The sequence below is a fragment of the Octodon degus genome, unplaced genomic scaffold (assembly GCF_000260255.1).
Source record: "Octodon degus isolate 3935 unplaced genomic scaffold, OctDeg1.0 scaffold00002, whole genome shotgun sequence".
NCBI classification, from domain to species: Eukaryota; Metazoa; Chordata; class Mammalia; order Rodentia; family Octodontidae; genus Octodon; species Octodon degus.
Window position 1 is genome coordinate 4,082,719 of NW_004524578.1, and position 16,367 is coordinate 4,099,085.

Here is a 16,367-nt window from a genome sequence, read left to right on the forward strand (position 1 = left end):
TTTTTGTTTACTTTTGTCAGAGATAGGTATTCCATTGCCATTTAAATATTGTAGGTGCGTGAATTCAGCAAAATAACCCAATATAGTCTAGTAGTCATAATAGTAGTGGGTTATACACATGACTGGCAATGTCAAAAGTTGTTGACTTGAGCCTTTTACAGCTCAGCATATTAATATAGCTTTACTTTTTATACCTCATTTTTATACTTTTTTCTGGATGGTTAAGACCAAGATAAAGCAAGAGCTATATAACAAGAAATATAACTTCTGTATCTGCCGAGGTCAGTCACATCCCCTCAGGATTGACCCTGAAACCCTGTAATTTTCACACCTGCTTCTTGTGCAAAGACGTGGAAACAGTCACAGTCCCCAGTTCCCTCCAGTTTCTGGGCCGATCAACTCTATTGGGTTGGGTTATAGAGTGGCTCTAAGTAAGGTGGGCGTGGCCAGTGGGGTGCTGGGTACTAGGGACACCTTAGTTCTACTTACATATGTCAAAGGAGCCAACACTGTAGTTTTATTTCATTTCACTGATAAGGAATGGAGATTTCTAGGTATTCAGTATTCTAGCCAAAAGTCACATGGCGGATGAGGTAGAGTTTGACGCGGCCTGTCTGTCTGGAAACCCATGTTGTGGGGGCACGTGCTGTCATCAGTTGCTTCGGGGGCAGAGGCAGGAGAACGGCCATTCTGAGGCCGACTTACGCAGCTTAGTTGAGATGCTGTCTTAAAATTAAAAATTTTTGGAGAGCTGGAAGTGTAGCTCAGCAGTCCCTAGGTTCATTCCCCAATACTACAAGAAAAAAAGCTTATAATCTTCATGTATAAACTTCTCTTGAGTACAATTAAAGTAATCCCCCGTGTCTGCAGGGGATGTGTTCTAAGGTGCTCCATGCATTCCTATAACTTCCAGTCACGTGTATATGTATTTATGTATGTGTGCATTATGTGTTATATACTATAGTATGTATGTATTCCCTAGATACGATGCATAATATATAGGAATATGTTACATAGAAAATATATATAGTATATTATAGTGGTACTATTAAAATATATCTATAGCCATATGGATATACACAGGCATTCTGTCTTTTTTTTTTCATAACCATTGAATAAGTGTTTATTAGATTTGCTTGGGATGCATACTGTCTTTTTCCCCAAACATATTTACCTATGATAGTTTATAAGTTAGGCACAATGAGAGATTAATAACAATAAGCGATAGTAAATAAAACAGTTATGCTGATATTCTCTGTAGCATCAGTTGCCTACATCTGGAGTGTTCCAGTGAGTATTCCAGCCGTGAGTTGGATGCAGGTAACTGAAAGCTCAGAAAGTAGAACCGCGGCTGGGGGCAGAGGCCTGCTGTGCTCTTTCGCTGCTCCTTCCACCAGAAGCCAGGGAAAGAAGCAGGATGGTTTAACACCAGAAGGACAATGTTCAGCCCATTTTATTTTAAAAGCTTTTCTTTTGAGGACAGTGGCTGGCAACATCCAGTTAGAGCGTGAAGCAGTCCCCTGGGAGCGTGTCCATCCGTATGTCCCAGGGGTCTCTGTCACCCTGGTGAGGACCAGCACTTCAAGGCCTGGGACTGGGCCACACTGCTTCTTATTCCATCTGGCCCGCAGGCTGCAATCTGCCTGGAAGACCTGCCCCTGGCTGAAGGTTGGGACACCCCAGGGATTTGGTTGTTCTCATCTGACCTTTGTACACTCCCAGAGCAGATGGATCCAAGTGTTGTCCTTGGCTCCCTCGTAGCCCTGGAGAGTGAGAGTTCGTTCTTAGATAATTCAGTTTACCCGGGGGGCGGGGGGAGAGCAGAGTTTGTTTATAATGAATATTTTGGTGTAGATTTGACTTGACACTAATTTAGCTACTTCAGGGATGCTTGGCCAATAGGAACTTGGCTAATCCACATCTAAACAACTTGGCCAAGATAAGGCAAACTTTAGCTGATGCTACCTCACCACCAGATTTGGTGGATTATGCGTTTCATCAGCAACATCACCTAGGGTTGTTTATCTGAAAAAAAACTGTCTAAGTCCGCCTTCCGGTTCATAAACACTGACCGTGTGCCAGGGTTACAGGTGGGTAGCTGATGGCGGAGGAGGTCTGTGTCCTGTGGGAACAGGGTACGCCTCTCAGACAAGGGAAGGTTTTTGTGGGAAGGAGGGTTTTGGAAACTGTTTGCTCAGTGGCCCTAGTGGACACTGTCCTGTGTCTTGTTTTGCAGATTGGAAACCTGGAAGATTTTTACCATTTTCATCATAGCAAGACCTTTAAAAGATCGACCGTGAGCAGCAGAGGCCCTCACACCTTCCTCCGAATGCACCCCCAGGTACTCAGGGCAGGGGAGTCCCCCAAGGATGGGTGTCTTGGGGTCTGTGGTCCTGAAAGTACACACATTCAGATTGTAACGCGACTCCAGATAGACACGCCTTCCGTGTTTGCTTTGAGTACATCATGAGAGAGGAGCCCCAGCGTATCAGGCCATCTAAATGCTCCGCACGTGGGTGTCCACTGCTGGACCTGAAAATTTAAATTCTTGACTTCAGTCGGAGGCACGGGGTTGTAAATCTGTGAGTGTTGGAGTATTCAAGAGGCCTCGGTGTACAGCTCATTGGTAGAGTGTATGCCTGGCGTGCTGGAGGGCCTGGATTCAATTTCCAGCACTGCAGAATAAGAAAACCAAAAAGTAGGATAATATCAACAAAATACATAATAAGTACAGGAAGTACACGTGTGTATCTTTTTCTTAAAGCAAAGCCACTAGGCAAGTAATTTAACAATGAAGTTAGAAGTCAGACAGATGGCTGCTTTTGGGGTTCTCACACATATATCATAATGATTACCATGAATGTAAAAGCCGGGACAGCAAGTATATAACTTGTTTTTGCAAAAAAATGTATATAACTCTGTTTGAGAGTAAAACAAACCCAATTTGAAAAGAGGCTAACATTTGAAGTTATAATATAGTTCATGTTTATTGAAGTGGTTAGTAATACTTTATGTATATATTTGATTTTTTTTTTCAGTACCAGGGATTGAACTCAGGACCCTGTGCTTGCCAGGCAAGCACTTATCATACTGAGCTATCGCTCCAGCCCCTCTGTATATGTTTGAAATTAATAAATGCTAAGTAGGAGGCAAAAGAAAGTTGGTGAGGTTAAAAATTGAAGATGGCCAAGGGAACGCGTGATGAGTTCATTCATTTTGGAAAACTGTGTGGCTGGTTCTGCCCACTTTGGGGCCAGTGGAGCTGGTGAGGAAGCCCACTGAAAATGTGGCCACGCACGGGCAGAAAAATATGTGACAAACCACAGGGCAGTGAGTGCCGGGAGGGGAGTGAAGTTCACGTGAGAACCCGTAGGAATCCCCCAAAGCTGTGGCCATTAGTAAAACGTAGTTTGAAACATGGAAATGATCTTTTCATAAAAACAAGGTGCTCAGTGCTAGTCTGGAATCCTAGATGATACACAAAATTATTGCATGTAGTTCCAGAGAACATCTATAAGGCGCTACCGTGGAAGAACGGGTTTTTGGTGTTGCCCCAAACTACCCATTGCTATCATGCTGCGTTTGCATAGACAGAGCTTGGAGGTTGGGGGTTGCTTTATCCCTGGACACCACACGAATTACCCCTCTCTGGGCGTCACTCCGGTGAGCCTTCTATTTAAAGTGCATGGAGCTCATTTCTGTAAGTTGTCCGTGAAATGAAAGACATACTTTGAATGTACTTCTGAACTAATGGTATAGAGGGGTAGATGGATGGACAGATGTGTGAATGGATGGATGATAGATGGAGGGACTGATAGATCAATAGGTAGAAATAGCTAGGCAGTCCTCTGCTAATCTAATCTCAGTATCTCTTCACGGCAAGGAAGGGACTGTAATGTTTATTATAGGATCCCATGTGCTTAAGCGGGTTACCGTGCATCATCTCTCCTAATTACGCAGTGCTGAGATTACAGCCACTTGCACTCGCACCACAGAATGCGAAGGGATGCTTTGCAAAGGCGCAGGTATCGTTCCTTCCTTTAGGGAGCTCGGCCAGATTGCTTATGCTCCTGGCGTGGGGCAGTGGGAACGGGGAGCGGCCTGCTGCAGGCATTGGCTCAGAAGGAGCCGCAGGGCGTTCCGTGAGGCAGGCAGAGCCTGACAGGACCTGGTGCCTGGCGCCGGGAGGCACCTGTGCTCTCTCGGGCTGGAGAACATTCTAAGTGAGAAGGAAGCGGCTGCGCCACCCCTCCACGGCTTCGCCTTGAGTGAGCGGCACATCTGTCTTTTGAGGACAGTGTGCTTCTTTGTGTGAAGCCTCAGAAGCTGTAAAATTGCAGTCACATGGAGTTACAATGAACCGCAAGCTGCTTGCATTAGGAAGCGCCATGCACGGGCGTGTTCCACAAGACCAGGTCAGTGGGTTTCGTGGGCCTCTCCCGCGGATGGCTAAGAATTAAGCTGTCCATCCACTGTTAGGACAGAAGCAAAGCTAAAATAGATTTTATCTGTGTTTTGTCTCCATTCTCTACTTTGGATGACTCAGTTTTTATAACATCTTCCCCCAAAGAGTTAAAGACATCATATTACAGTGATACATGCATATTCATTCTTATGATGCATGCATATTCATATTCATATGATGCACACATATTCATGATTTAACTCATATTCACTGTGGAAGCAGCCTGTGAACAGATGAATGGATAAAGAAAATGTATGAGAGAGAGGAGTACTACTTAGCCAAGAAGAAGGATATTGAGTCATTGTGGAAAATGGATGTACCTTGAGATCATAATACTAAGTAAGGTAAATAAGACACAAAAGGTTAAATATTGCACGGTTTCTCTTTTACGAGAAATCTCAAACATACATAATTTTAAAAGATGATAGGAAACAGGAAAGTAGGTGTTGTGGAGATGTGGAAGGGGTCTGTGGATGGGAAGAGACAGGAAGGAAGAGCAGGGCGAGGAAGGTAAAAAGGATTGAGCTATAGCATGTACGGCACCAGGTCCCCAAGGTGACAGTCTTTATTATGTATCATCAGCGTACAGCGACTCAAAAACAAAGGTACTCAATTTGAATGATTTTCTTTTCCCTTCCGAACACAAGGGCTGTGAACGGGGCTGCAGAGTCTTCCAGAAGGTCCGCCGTGGTGAGGCACAGTGGCGAGCCCGCAGCAGAGCTGGGGAGCAGAGGCTGGGGACACGCAGTGCCCAGGTTGGCCGGACGGGTCCCACGGAGGGCTCCAGGGCCTCCAGGCTGCCTCCTCAGCAGCCGCTGAGCTGCACGGCAGACTCACTGTAGGTGCTTCCACAGTGCTGCACTCAGTGGGAGTGTGAGGGCAGGGTATTCTCAGTAATCAGTTGTGTCCTTGCAGGAAACAGAAAGAAGGACAGACTTCCCAGGCAAAGGCGCTGGCCGGTAAATGATTTTGAATGAAAATCTCTTTTACACTTGAGTTTTTTAATAAGCTCCTGGCAAGGCTGCTATCAAAGCATCCTGCCAATAAAGAAGAAAGAGGAAAAAGGTAAACAGCCAGGCCATCCCAGCTCTGCCTGGAGCCTGCGCGTGATTGGCCCATCGGCTCCCACCGCTCTAATTAAAGTTGTAGCCCCAGGGAACGCATACAGACATCTAAACCAATTATGAATTCAGAATCGCAACTGAAATACCTCTGTTTACATTAGTCTCATTTTAAGGCAAACCAAATCAATTAGCTGTCAGACTGATGGATATTTACATTGCCTTGTCATTTCCAATTAAATATTTGGCAAAATTAGCTGTTTTACACAGGCACTTAGTGTTATCTTCCATTGCAGCCCATCTGAGCCATTTTCCTCCAGAGCAGAGGCTTCTTGGTGATACCTTAACATCTGGAGCGTTGTGTAATTAATATTATTAACAAAAAGGAAAAGATGATTTAATATTATTCAGAGGCATTGGAATGCAAAGTTGCCGTTGCGTTGAAATGACCAAACTGGAAATGAACGTTATAGGGCTTAGGATAAAGTTCAATTGAGTACAGATGCTGTTCTATTTTAATTAACTCCAGTTTCTGTTGTATAACCACGCTTTAATAATTGATGGAATTTATAGCGTACCCTGATGACACATAGAGACTGATAGAGCTTACATTTGTTAGAGCAAAACACAAGGGAGGCATCAGTAGGACTGTTTCTTCTTCAATCATACACACACACACACACACACACACACACTTCTTAAGCATCCTTTTGGACTGATCTGCACTAGCGTTGTGCCATCATTTCCCTTCAATTCTTAATTACCTTCGCTTGATTTTTTTTTTTTTTTATATAGTCTGAAAAGGGCTATTTTGTTCCCAGTGCTTTGTAGAGCAGCCCCATCCCGGGGAGAACAGCCTCAGCGTCCTCCGTGTGCAGTATCAGTCACTGGGTTTTTCCAAGGGCTGTCATTTAAGCAAACTGAAAGCATTTGTTTTGAACTTGTGCTTTTGCCAAAAGTCTGGAGAAGGGTGGATGTTACAGATGCATCAGCCAATAGCTGAAAGGGCTCGCAAATTTTTTTTAAATTACTTGTTCTGATTCTGTTCCAAGCTGGCTTACGGTTAGACGCTGCTGCCTGTGTCTTCCAAGCCTTACATTTTAGCGCGATGACTCTGGTTCAGCCCTTTCCTTCCCTTTGGTTCTCAGCCAGATGGATGATGGAAATGGAGGGATAAAGATGTTAGTAAGGAGGTCCTTGGTGGCTCCTTCGGTGCTGCTGGGAGCCTTCGACTTGACGCTTCTTTTCAGGGCTTTCATGTTCCAAAGCTGCGAAATGATTGCATTGCGAGGACCATAGTAGGCATTCTGTTTTGTAGGAGGGGACTTTGCCCCCAGAGTTTAATCAGAGCTCAGGTTTCTTTCCAGCGGTGAGGCAACGTTTAAGGAGATCTTTTCATTAACCACAGATGGAATTTTATCTGATAGTTCTGTGCGCTACAGCTGATGGAAGTGCAAACAAACAAAAAGTTCCTGGGAAATAACAGCCTTTAAGCAGGCAGGGAGCAGACGGAGCTGAGAGGCCGGTGAGCTGCTCCGTGGCTGGGAACCCTGCGGGGAGGAGAGCTCTCTGTCTCTCCTAGCGGCCAGCCTCCCTCCTGGCGTGGCAGATGACAGGGACGCGTGATCCCTCTGTTGCTAGCACAATAGAACTAGTCTGAGTGACATGGCTACTCTAAATTGGTAGAAAGCTTAAATTGTAAAATATAGTTTAGGTGGTGACTGAGACTGGGCAGGTGTTGTGGTGTGTACCTATAATCCCAGCACTTGGGAGGCTGAAAACAGGAGGATCACTAAGAGTCCAATCAGTGTAGTGAGACCCTGTAGATCCTGTACTATATATATTTTTTTCTTTAGGGAAGGGTCTACAGGGTGTTCAGGGTCTCACTAGATTGGACTCGTAGTGATCTGCCTGTTTACAGCCTCCCAAGAGCTAGAATTACAGGCATGTACCACCACGCCCAGTCTCAATTGCTGTCTCAGCGAACCCTGGGAACAGAGCCAGCAGGGCAGGCCGAGGGATTGAACCCCTGGCCCCTGCACCTGCTTGCAGGCACTTTAATCCATTGAGCTATTAAATATATTTTTTAAAAATCATTAAAATATTGTCCCAACTTTTGAGGTATCAGAGAGATTGGCTTTCTGAAGAGTTTTTCTAGACATTTGAGGGAATGGTTCCAGGTAATTCAATTATATTTATAGTTATTGTGCCCTTTATTATTATCATCACATTGTGCATTTTATTTTTCTTATTACGTTACATTCTCATAAGGAGTGTGCAGCCTAGATCCCCTGCGTGTGCCGTTTGCGTGCTCCCACGGGACTCTGGTGCCCCCGCGGGCCCCTGGAGGCAGAGCTAGGTGGTGTGAGCAGTGGGTACGGGGGAGCTCCGCTTGCTCACCTCCCACGGTGCAGCCCGAGTCTTCACAGGCTGCAGGCCAGGCCCAGTCCGTGGTTGGGGCTCGGGGACCCCCTGCTCTAACAGAGTGTTGCTATTTCACCTGCATACTCAGCACTTACGTGTGGCCTCTCCAAGACAGCATCATCACGTCCCACTTGCGGCTCACTGTCTCTGACCGCATCTCATGGCATGAGCCACAAGCTGGCGGCCCCGCTGTCCCTGCCTGTTTCATCCGTTGGGGCCGGCCCACCTTCTGTGCAGCTGGCTCTGCCCCTGTCGCATGTGTCCTCTCACCTGGACCAATCTGCAGCCTGCTGTGGGCCTCCTGGATCCCCACCAGGCTCCCTCAGTGCCCAGGATTTCCTCCCCTGTGCCCTAGCCCCTCCTCCGTCGGCCTCCCTGCTGCCTCAGCCCCGCCTGCCTCCTGGTCTGAATGACCTCACTCTTCCCCCACTGACAGCTTTTGCAGACTGCTGCTCAGCTCCGTTCTTTCCCCTCCTCTCCTCTCCTCTCCTCTCCCCTCCCTGCTACCGGGAAGCCTGCGAGGAGTCCTCAGACTTGGCCACTCTGCCTAGCAGTTGTATGTTTGTGTTCTGGATTTAGCCCGAGAGCGGGAGCAGTGTTTGGTGGCCACCACGATGACTAGCTCAATTTGCTTGGGTTCTGGTTGGCAGGGGAGCTACAGACGGCCCGGGAGGCCTGGCTTGGCAGGCTGGGGAGCGGAGTGTGTGCAGTGCCCAGGCAGCAGAAGTGCAGGGAATGCAAACTGACCCGGGCCCTAGTGGCTCTGAGTCTTGGACTGGGAGGCTCAGGCCGCGTTTCCTTAGCTTTCCCTTGTAGGTCTGGCAATTACCCAGCAAGTAGTAGGCTGAAGCCTAGTACGCATTTATTGAAATGTATCTCACTTTTCACAGTTAGGTTCATGGGTGCAGGACACATTCCTTATCGTTCTCTTATCAGCTTCTCTCAATGTAAATATTTTAGATGTACATTTTGGCTTATGTTGTGGAAATTACAACAAAAACGCGAAAGGACCCTGAACTGACTAAGCCTTGTCCTATATCGCCAATGCTAATGGCCACACATGGGACATACTGACCACTGTCTGTCTTGATAGTTTTGAGTCCCCTGGGGTTGCTGTAAGACGGTACCACGGACTGGGCAGCTCAGACAGCACCAAGTCATTGTCCCACAATTATGGAGACAAAGAGTCTGTGATTAAGATGCCGGCGGAGTTGATCTCTTCTGTGCTCTTCTACAGTTGGCTGCATGTTTGCTTCGTCCTCGCAGGGTCTTCCCTATGTGTGCCATCTGTCCCCTAATCCCTCTCCTTCTAAGGACGCTGGTCAGATTGGGCTGGTACCCATCCTAGTGACCTCATCTTAACTCAAATGCTTCTTTAAAGACTCTGTCTCTGGGGCCTGGGGGTGTAGCTCGGTGGTAGAGGACTTGCCTAGCACGCGTGAGGCCCTGAGTTCCATCTCTGTGGTGTCATTCACAATCTCTGGGCCTCCCCAAGATTTTGGGGAGGGACATATTCCAGCCAATAGAGGAAACTGGGATAGAGCCACTTGTTCTGTTATTGATTCCCAGAGGCCAGGGACACGTAGTAGGGAGAGAGGGACCTTCTGATTCCTTTCAGGGAAAAAAAAAAAAAGAATTAAATTACAAATAAATAGTTTACATTTCCCCAAGTGCTTCTGCACCCACTGTCCGGTTCCCAAATTGGCAGAATGTGTCCAGTCCTCTCTTGGCCGTGTGGCAGTGGCCTTCTGGGCAGAAATTGAGCCATGGTCTGTACCGTTTTGGTTCTGGCTGCAGGTGTTGGAGTGGCAGGGAGCTGAGTTCCCCATTGCCTTGGTGACACAGGACAAGGGCGAAGGTGCGTTTCTGGGCTGAGTTAGAATGCCTCTTATTTGGGGTCTTTGTCCACTTTCTCCTCCTCTTCCACCTCCTTGGCCCACCAGGTTCTGTCCGTGTTGCATAGTGGCCTGGTGTCCCCTGTGTTCACCGCAAGGCCTGGTGGGCTTCGGCATCTCACCAAGACTGGCTCTGACGAAGCTAACCCTGTGTGCTGCGGCACTGATAAGTCCTCCTGCCTCCAGCAAGATGGCGGCAGTCGCCTCTGTTCTTCCTAGGTCTAGCTTCTTGGTGCAGTGCTTCTCAACCGCGATGGCGACACAGGCCTCTTGGAAAAGCAAGAGAGGTTGTGGACTGTCTCTCTCTCTAGCGGGAAAACAAGCAGATGCTCATGCCGCATCACTTTCCAGGCTGTTTTACCAGACTGGGACCTCCTGGGACTGAAGCCTGTCTTTCTAGCCCTTGAAGGACTACTCAGTTCCCGTGTGCATCGACTGTGGCCTGCCGAAGGGAGGCCCACCTTGCACACGTAAGGCAGCGTGCACTTGTCGGGAAGCGCCATTCGCCCCTCTTTAACGTCACCACTAAGCCTCTCATCTAGTCTTATCTGATTGAATGTTGGCCTGGTTAGGTGTTCCAAGGAGTTGATGTTGGTGGGAATGAAGATCTAGGCTTCCAAGAAGACACCCTGCGAGGGATGGCGAGCTCAAAGGTCGAGGCAGGACGCCCACCTTTCCACAGAGAGCATGAGCGAGTGGCTTCCACACTGGCACTTGCAGTGTGGTTGTTCTCTCCTGGAGGAGACTAGGATTTGGTGGCTCCTGAATGCTGGGGAGCTCACTAATGACCTCCTCTACCAAAAGTAGAGTTGGGCTGGCTCACAGGTAGGGGACTTCCCTTGTCCTCCCATGACTACAGATTATAGTACGTTAGAGCTCAGGAGCTACCTGGCCTTCCTTTGAAGAAGCCAAGGGGAAAAAAAAAAAAAGAAGAGAGAGCTGGTAGGAACTGTCTCCCTCACTCTGCACACTACGGACTATGCATAGAGCCCAGAACCTGTGCAAATCTCTCATCTGAGCTGGCTGGTGGATACTGTAAGAAAGTTTAATAACACAATTCAGATGTATGCCCTTCCGCACAATGCAGGAGTATAACACTCCTGGGAGCAAGGGTCACTTGTGAATATCTTTTGTCACCCTTGCTTCATCCAGAGCAAAGACTCTGAACCTCCAGTTGGAGTCTCCAGCTCCCAGGAACTTCCAAAAGCTTCCTGAGGGGATGAGGGCCTGAAGATAAATGGTGGCTTTGGGTGGGGCACAAGTGAGATGTCATGATCTCTTTGAGGACATTGTCTCATAAGAAGTTTCATAAACACTTCCTTTTATCCCTTGTCACACCCAGGACCAGTGTGTTAGGTGGGTTTCTGGTCTGGCAGCATGCCCATAGTCCACAGAAACAGGCCACCATCAAGGCTGCCACTTGCACAGCATTTACAACCTGGCAACACTAGTAACTCTTAACATCCACGGGCCACTCACTGTGAGTCAAACAAGGCCCTGCTTGTCTATTTTGCATCTTTGTGGGTAACTTTAAATTCTACCTCATTTTATCTACAAAAGGACATTCCATGGATGTTTAATTTTAACTTCTTTCTTTCTTTTTTCTATGCATTGCATTTAGTACAGGGTCTACAGGGTCTCACTACATAGATCGGACACATAGTGATCCTCCTGTTTTCAGCCTCCCAAGCACTAGGATTACAGGCGTGTGCCACCACACCCAGTCTCAATCACCATCTCAGTGCACCCCAGGGGCGGGGCTGCCATGGTAGGCTGGGCATTGAACCTACCCACCCCGGCCCCTGAATCTGCCTAAGCAGGCGCTTTAATTGACTTAGCTTGCTTTCTAAGAAGAAAGTTGGAAGAAGGCTCGTAGTAACAAAAAAGTTCAAAAGAAATTGTAGAACTGGAAATGCAGCTTAGTGGTAGAGCTGCCTGCCTTGCTCACAGCCCTGGATTCTATCCCCAGCAGTGCACAAAAACAAAGACAAAAAACAATTGTTTTGATATAATTTTAAGATTATGGAATCTTCACTCTGCCTAGAATTGATTTCCAGGACAAAGCACTTTCTAGGATAAGAATGTAGCAGTTTTAGCCAGAAACGTGCCAACAGAAAATGGATAAAAGGAAAAAATCAGAATAAAGCTATGTTTTCAAAATATGTCTTCAAAGAAATCAAAATACTTTTGTGAACAGATATGATTTAGGTTCTGGCTAGAAGTGGCATTTGGCAAATACACCTTGCACGTGTACCAATATGCTTATGGTTGATTTTCTATAAAAAAAGAACCTCAAGTACCACCCAGGATTTAAGACCTGATCACATTTTCAACTCAGAAGGGAAGATGTCTGTCCGTGGCTGTCTCATCGAAAGTGGATTCGTAGTTAAAATCTGAAGTCTAACTCTGTGTCTTCATCCAGGGAGTGTTCAGTGAGCCCTCATTGCCTGCCACAACTCGCCTAGCAGACTGAAATACGGTGCTGCACAGAACATGGGCCCTGTCTAAATCGAGCGTACTACAGACCAGCTGGACAGCAGAGGGCAATCACAGCACCCCTGGGTTGGTCAGCTTTCTGTGGTTGTGACAAATGCCTGAGCCAAATAACTTAAAAAGAGGAAAGGTTTTTGGGGCTCAGGGTTCTATAGGTTTCACTTCATCATCTCTTGGCCCCTGTTGCTTTGGGCTTGGAGCAGCACAGTGCATCATGGTGTGAGCTTGTGGTAGAGGAAGCTGCTCACTTTTTGGTGGCTGGGAAGCAAAGAGGGAAGGCGGAAGGGGCTGGGTATCCTGTCCAGGGCACATGCTCAGTGACCTGACTTCCTCCCACTAAGCCCCATCTCCAACCAGCACCATGGGCTGAGGGCCAGCTTCCATGCATGGCCCTTTGGAGAATCCTTCCAAACCATAGCACCCCGAAGCCCATCCAATCGCAGATCCAATCGCCAGGTTGATCGCTCATGGTCTTACTTGGCTTTAGGACTTGATTTCTAAGATGTGTATCTGTCACCTTGAAGTTAAGTTCGTGTGTGCTACTGACTCTTCCATACGTTTTTCACCGAGGCAGTCTGAATCCTCCTACGCAGACATTACGAGGCATCTGGTGAATAGGTTGTAACGGAAGCATCTTTGGAAAGTGACAGACAAGAGTACTGCCAGAGAAGCATTGTTAGGCTTCCCATTAGTACTGGTCCTCCGAGGAGAGAGAGAATTCTTTGACTGCTACAGAGACCCCCAAGTTATTTTTCCTGACTCGAATGACTGCATCAGTAAACGGTTCAAGTGTCATCCAAGACTCTCACCCTGCAGCTTTTCATTTGCAAGTCCCGTGGAAGAATTAATTCCACAAGTGGCACAAGCTTAGAGACACTCGGTGATGTGTGGTTCTTTATTATACATTGTAACACCAGACTGGGAAGATAGCTTGACGGTCTAAAGACCTGCCCAGCAAGCACCAGGTTCCAAGTTCAATCCCCAGTACTGAATGCTGTGTGGACCCTGGAACCCTGGATGTGTCAGATCAGCCCTAAACCAGGCGGGGTGGTGCAAGCCTGTAATCCCAGCACTGGGGAGGCTGAGACAGGAGGATCACTATGAGTCCAAACTGCATAATGAGATCCTATATCCAAGAAATAAATAATTAATTTTTTAAAAGTTGCACTACCAAGTACATGAGCTTCTGAACTGCCTGTGCAAGGGTATCCTTTCTGCATGGACAGGTGAGTTCACATTTCACTCACTTGGGTGCAGGTCTTTGGCACAGTTCTAGCCTTTCCTGTGTGGCCAGGTAGCTCCTGAGCTCTAACGTAGGAGGGATAAAGCAAGAGTTTTGCAGCCAAGCCAAGGCAGAGGGAAAAGCACCTAGTCCTGGGCGAGGCCAGGGTGCTCCTGCACTCCTCCGGCACCCAGCACAGGACCCACAGGGAGTCTCCACACAGGTTTATTGAGTAGCAGCTGAGTACATGACCACAGGGCGCCTGACGGGTGGAGAAGTCAGGGAAGTTGGACTTGGAAGGTGGCTTATTCATTGTGGCAGATAAGAAGTGAGGTGGGTGATGCTACTGTGCTTGCTAGAATGGATGAGGAACAAGGCAGTGACGGACCAGAGCCCAGGGGAAAGGAGCAGGTGACCGCTGACAAAATTGGCTCCTGTGACTGTGCTGTCCACCTGGATCTCATCTCCATAGAGTTGAGGTCCAGAAGGCCCCTCTCGTGGCAGATCTATCATGTTTGGTTTCATTGGACCAACACTGCCTTGTGGCAGTCAGAGGCTTGCAGCAATCGAGTCTATCACCAGGGCATGGAAGAGGGCTAGGCTCTTGCCACCGGGAGTGCCCCTAACTGTGCTGTGGATCTGGTGCTGGCCTAGCTCGCTGTGAGAACTATGTGGCTGTCTTAGTTACATCTGTTCTTGCTGAGACAAAATACCTGACACCCAAAGTTAAAGGAGAAAAGGTTTATTTAGCTCGCAGTTTATTAAGGTCAGCCAACTCCACAGTTGGCTGACTCCAAGATGGGGTGGCATAGCAGAGGGGCATCGCAGAGGAAAAACAGTTCATGGCAGGCAGCAGAAGGAAGACAGTAACGCAGCCGAGTAGCGAGGAAGCAAGCAGCAGCTGTCCTTCATGTTCTACCCAGGCTACCTGCCTTTAGGTGGGTGGCGCTGACACCCCGGGTGGGACACCCTTCATCCTAGCGCCGCACTGTGAATCAATCCTAGAACACCCGCTCTAGATCCAAGCACCTCCGCAATGTTGCCTCTATGACTGCATGAGGAGACACCTAGATACGAGCCACAGTAGATGCCAAACGCTCCCACCCCGCCAGGCAGCTATTTCGTGATTTCCAGAAACATGCTTTTCCACATTACCTAACCGATGCAGAGGGAGTCCCTCACTTGGGCTTGGAAGAGCAGAGTTCGCCCCCTTTTCTGAAAGCGGGGCCTGGTGGTGTCATAGTAAATCTAGGGCTCAGCAAAGGATGCAAACATCCCAAGGTGCCTGGTGCCATAAGGAGTGATGTTCTGCTGTATTTTATAACAGGATGCTAAACAGATTATGCAATCTCATCATAGGTATTTTATACCAGGTAAAGCCTTTTATTTACTTCAGGCAGCAATCTAGGGGGAAGTTGCAAAATGCTGTCAGCGGGTATTATCAACAAAGTATCTCATTTCATCGTTGTACTTTCCGTAGGAGTATCTACAGCAGCAGATGTAAATTATCCAGGACTTCCTGCTGAGGCTTTTTAAGTGTCTAACTTAAAATTGGTCTTGAGCTTTTTCCGCAGTGTTTCTAAGGGTCCTGGACTGTGGGTGTGTTTTATACAACTCACATGGAACCGGCCTATGGTACTGCTTTCTGAACATTTTGTCCTGTCCACCAAGGGTGCCTTTGAGCTCAGTCCCCACCCCTGACTGTGAGGCTGCCTGTGACACTGCTCTGCTCTCCTACCTCGGGACACTGGGGAACTCAAGGCCACAACAGAAGGAAAGGAAACCTTACCCCTTGGCCCTGCGAAGCCTTCACTCCCTCTGCTGGCTCTGCAGCTGCTTGGCTTCACAGCTCTTCAAACTCCCAGGGCAGGCTAGAATCCCGAACCATGGCCCGGTAGCCTCCGTGTCACCTTCAGCCCTCTCCCTCCCTCTCCTCCTCCTTCTCCCATCTTTCTCCCCAACCCCATGCAGACTCCCCCAGTCTCACCACACTCTCATCTGCATGACGGCGTCCCAGACCCCTTGAGAGCAGAAATGGGGTCCCCTTCCTCATCCTCTTCCTGCCAGACTTGGACCCCAGCACTGTACTGTGCGGAACTCTAGCTTTGATTGTTGCTAAGCTGGGGGGCCCACCACACTAAGTCCAAAGAAAATACCTCCACTCCCATGAGACCCTATAAAAATGAGTAAGCTCCTCCAGCTTGAGAAGAACGTGCCCAGCAACGATGAACACAGTGGCCGTGTGCCAGGTGCTGGTCTGAGCACTGACTGGAGAGCATCCACGTGCAGGCCTACCCAGCGGGGTCAGGCTGGATGAGCCCCGGTGCGCAGACCACCTGAGGCCACGAGCGCAGGCCACCTGAGGCCACGAGCGCAGGCCACCTGAGGCCACGAAGGCTAGCTGCTCGCCCCGACTCCCGTGGCGGGGAGTGTGGTGAGCCTGTAACTCAGCCAGCCCAGCCCCCGGCTCCCTGCTCTTCTACCCCATTTAGACCACCTGCCAAGCATTCTCCCTGGTTATGAAGGCAAAGCATATTAATCTTTTAAAATGTATAAAATCCTAGAAGCAATTACAATGTTTTAAGTTGGCAGTAAGGCCATTTCCCCAAAACTGCTATTATATTCCCTTCTAGATTTTTTTTTTTTTATTGTATCCCTTTCTAGATTTCTCTCTGTACATGTTTTACTACCATGTTTCTTATGGCTGCCAAAAATCTCAGCATATAGGTTATCAGAATTTACTTATTCATAGCCTCGTAGTAAGGCAATTTTTAAAATTTTATTTTATTTTTGTTTGTATTTTAGGG

General features: G+C 48.0%; 1 protein-coding gene across 1 annotated transcript in view; it reads left to right on the forward strand.

Moving 5' to 3' along the window:
• The window catches only part of Pcsk6 (proprotein convertase subtilisin/kexin type 6), a gene marked incomplete at its 5' end in the record, with an annotated part of 179,965 nt that overhangs the window by 47,595 nt on the left and 116,003 nt on the right, over positions 1 to 16,367 (forward strand). Inside the window, one exon of the mRNA XM_023712203.1 lies at positions 2,237 to 2,341. Coding sequence (XP_023567971.1) covers positions 2,237 to 2,341 — 105 coding nt within the window. The remainder of the gene's footprint in view (positions 1 to 2,236; positions 2,342 to 16,367) is intronic.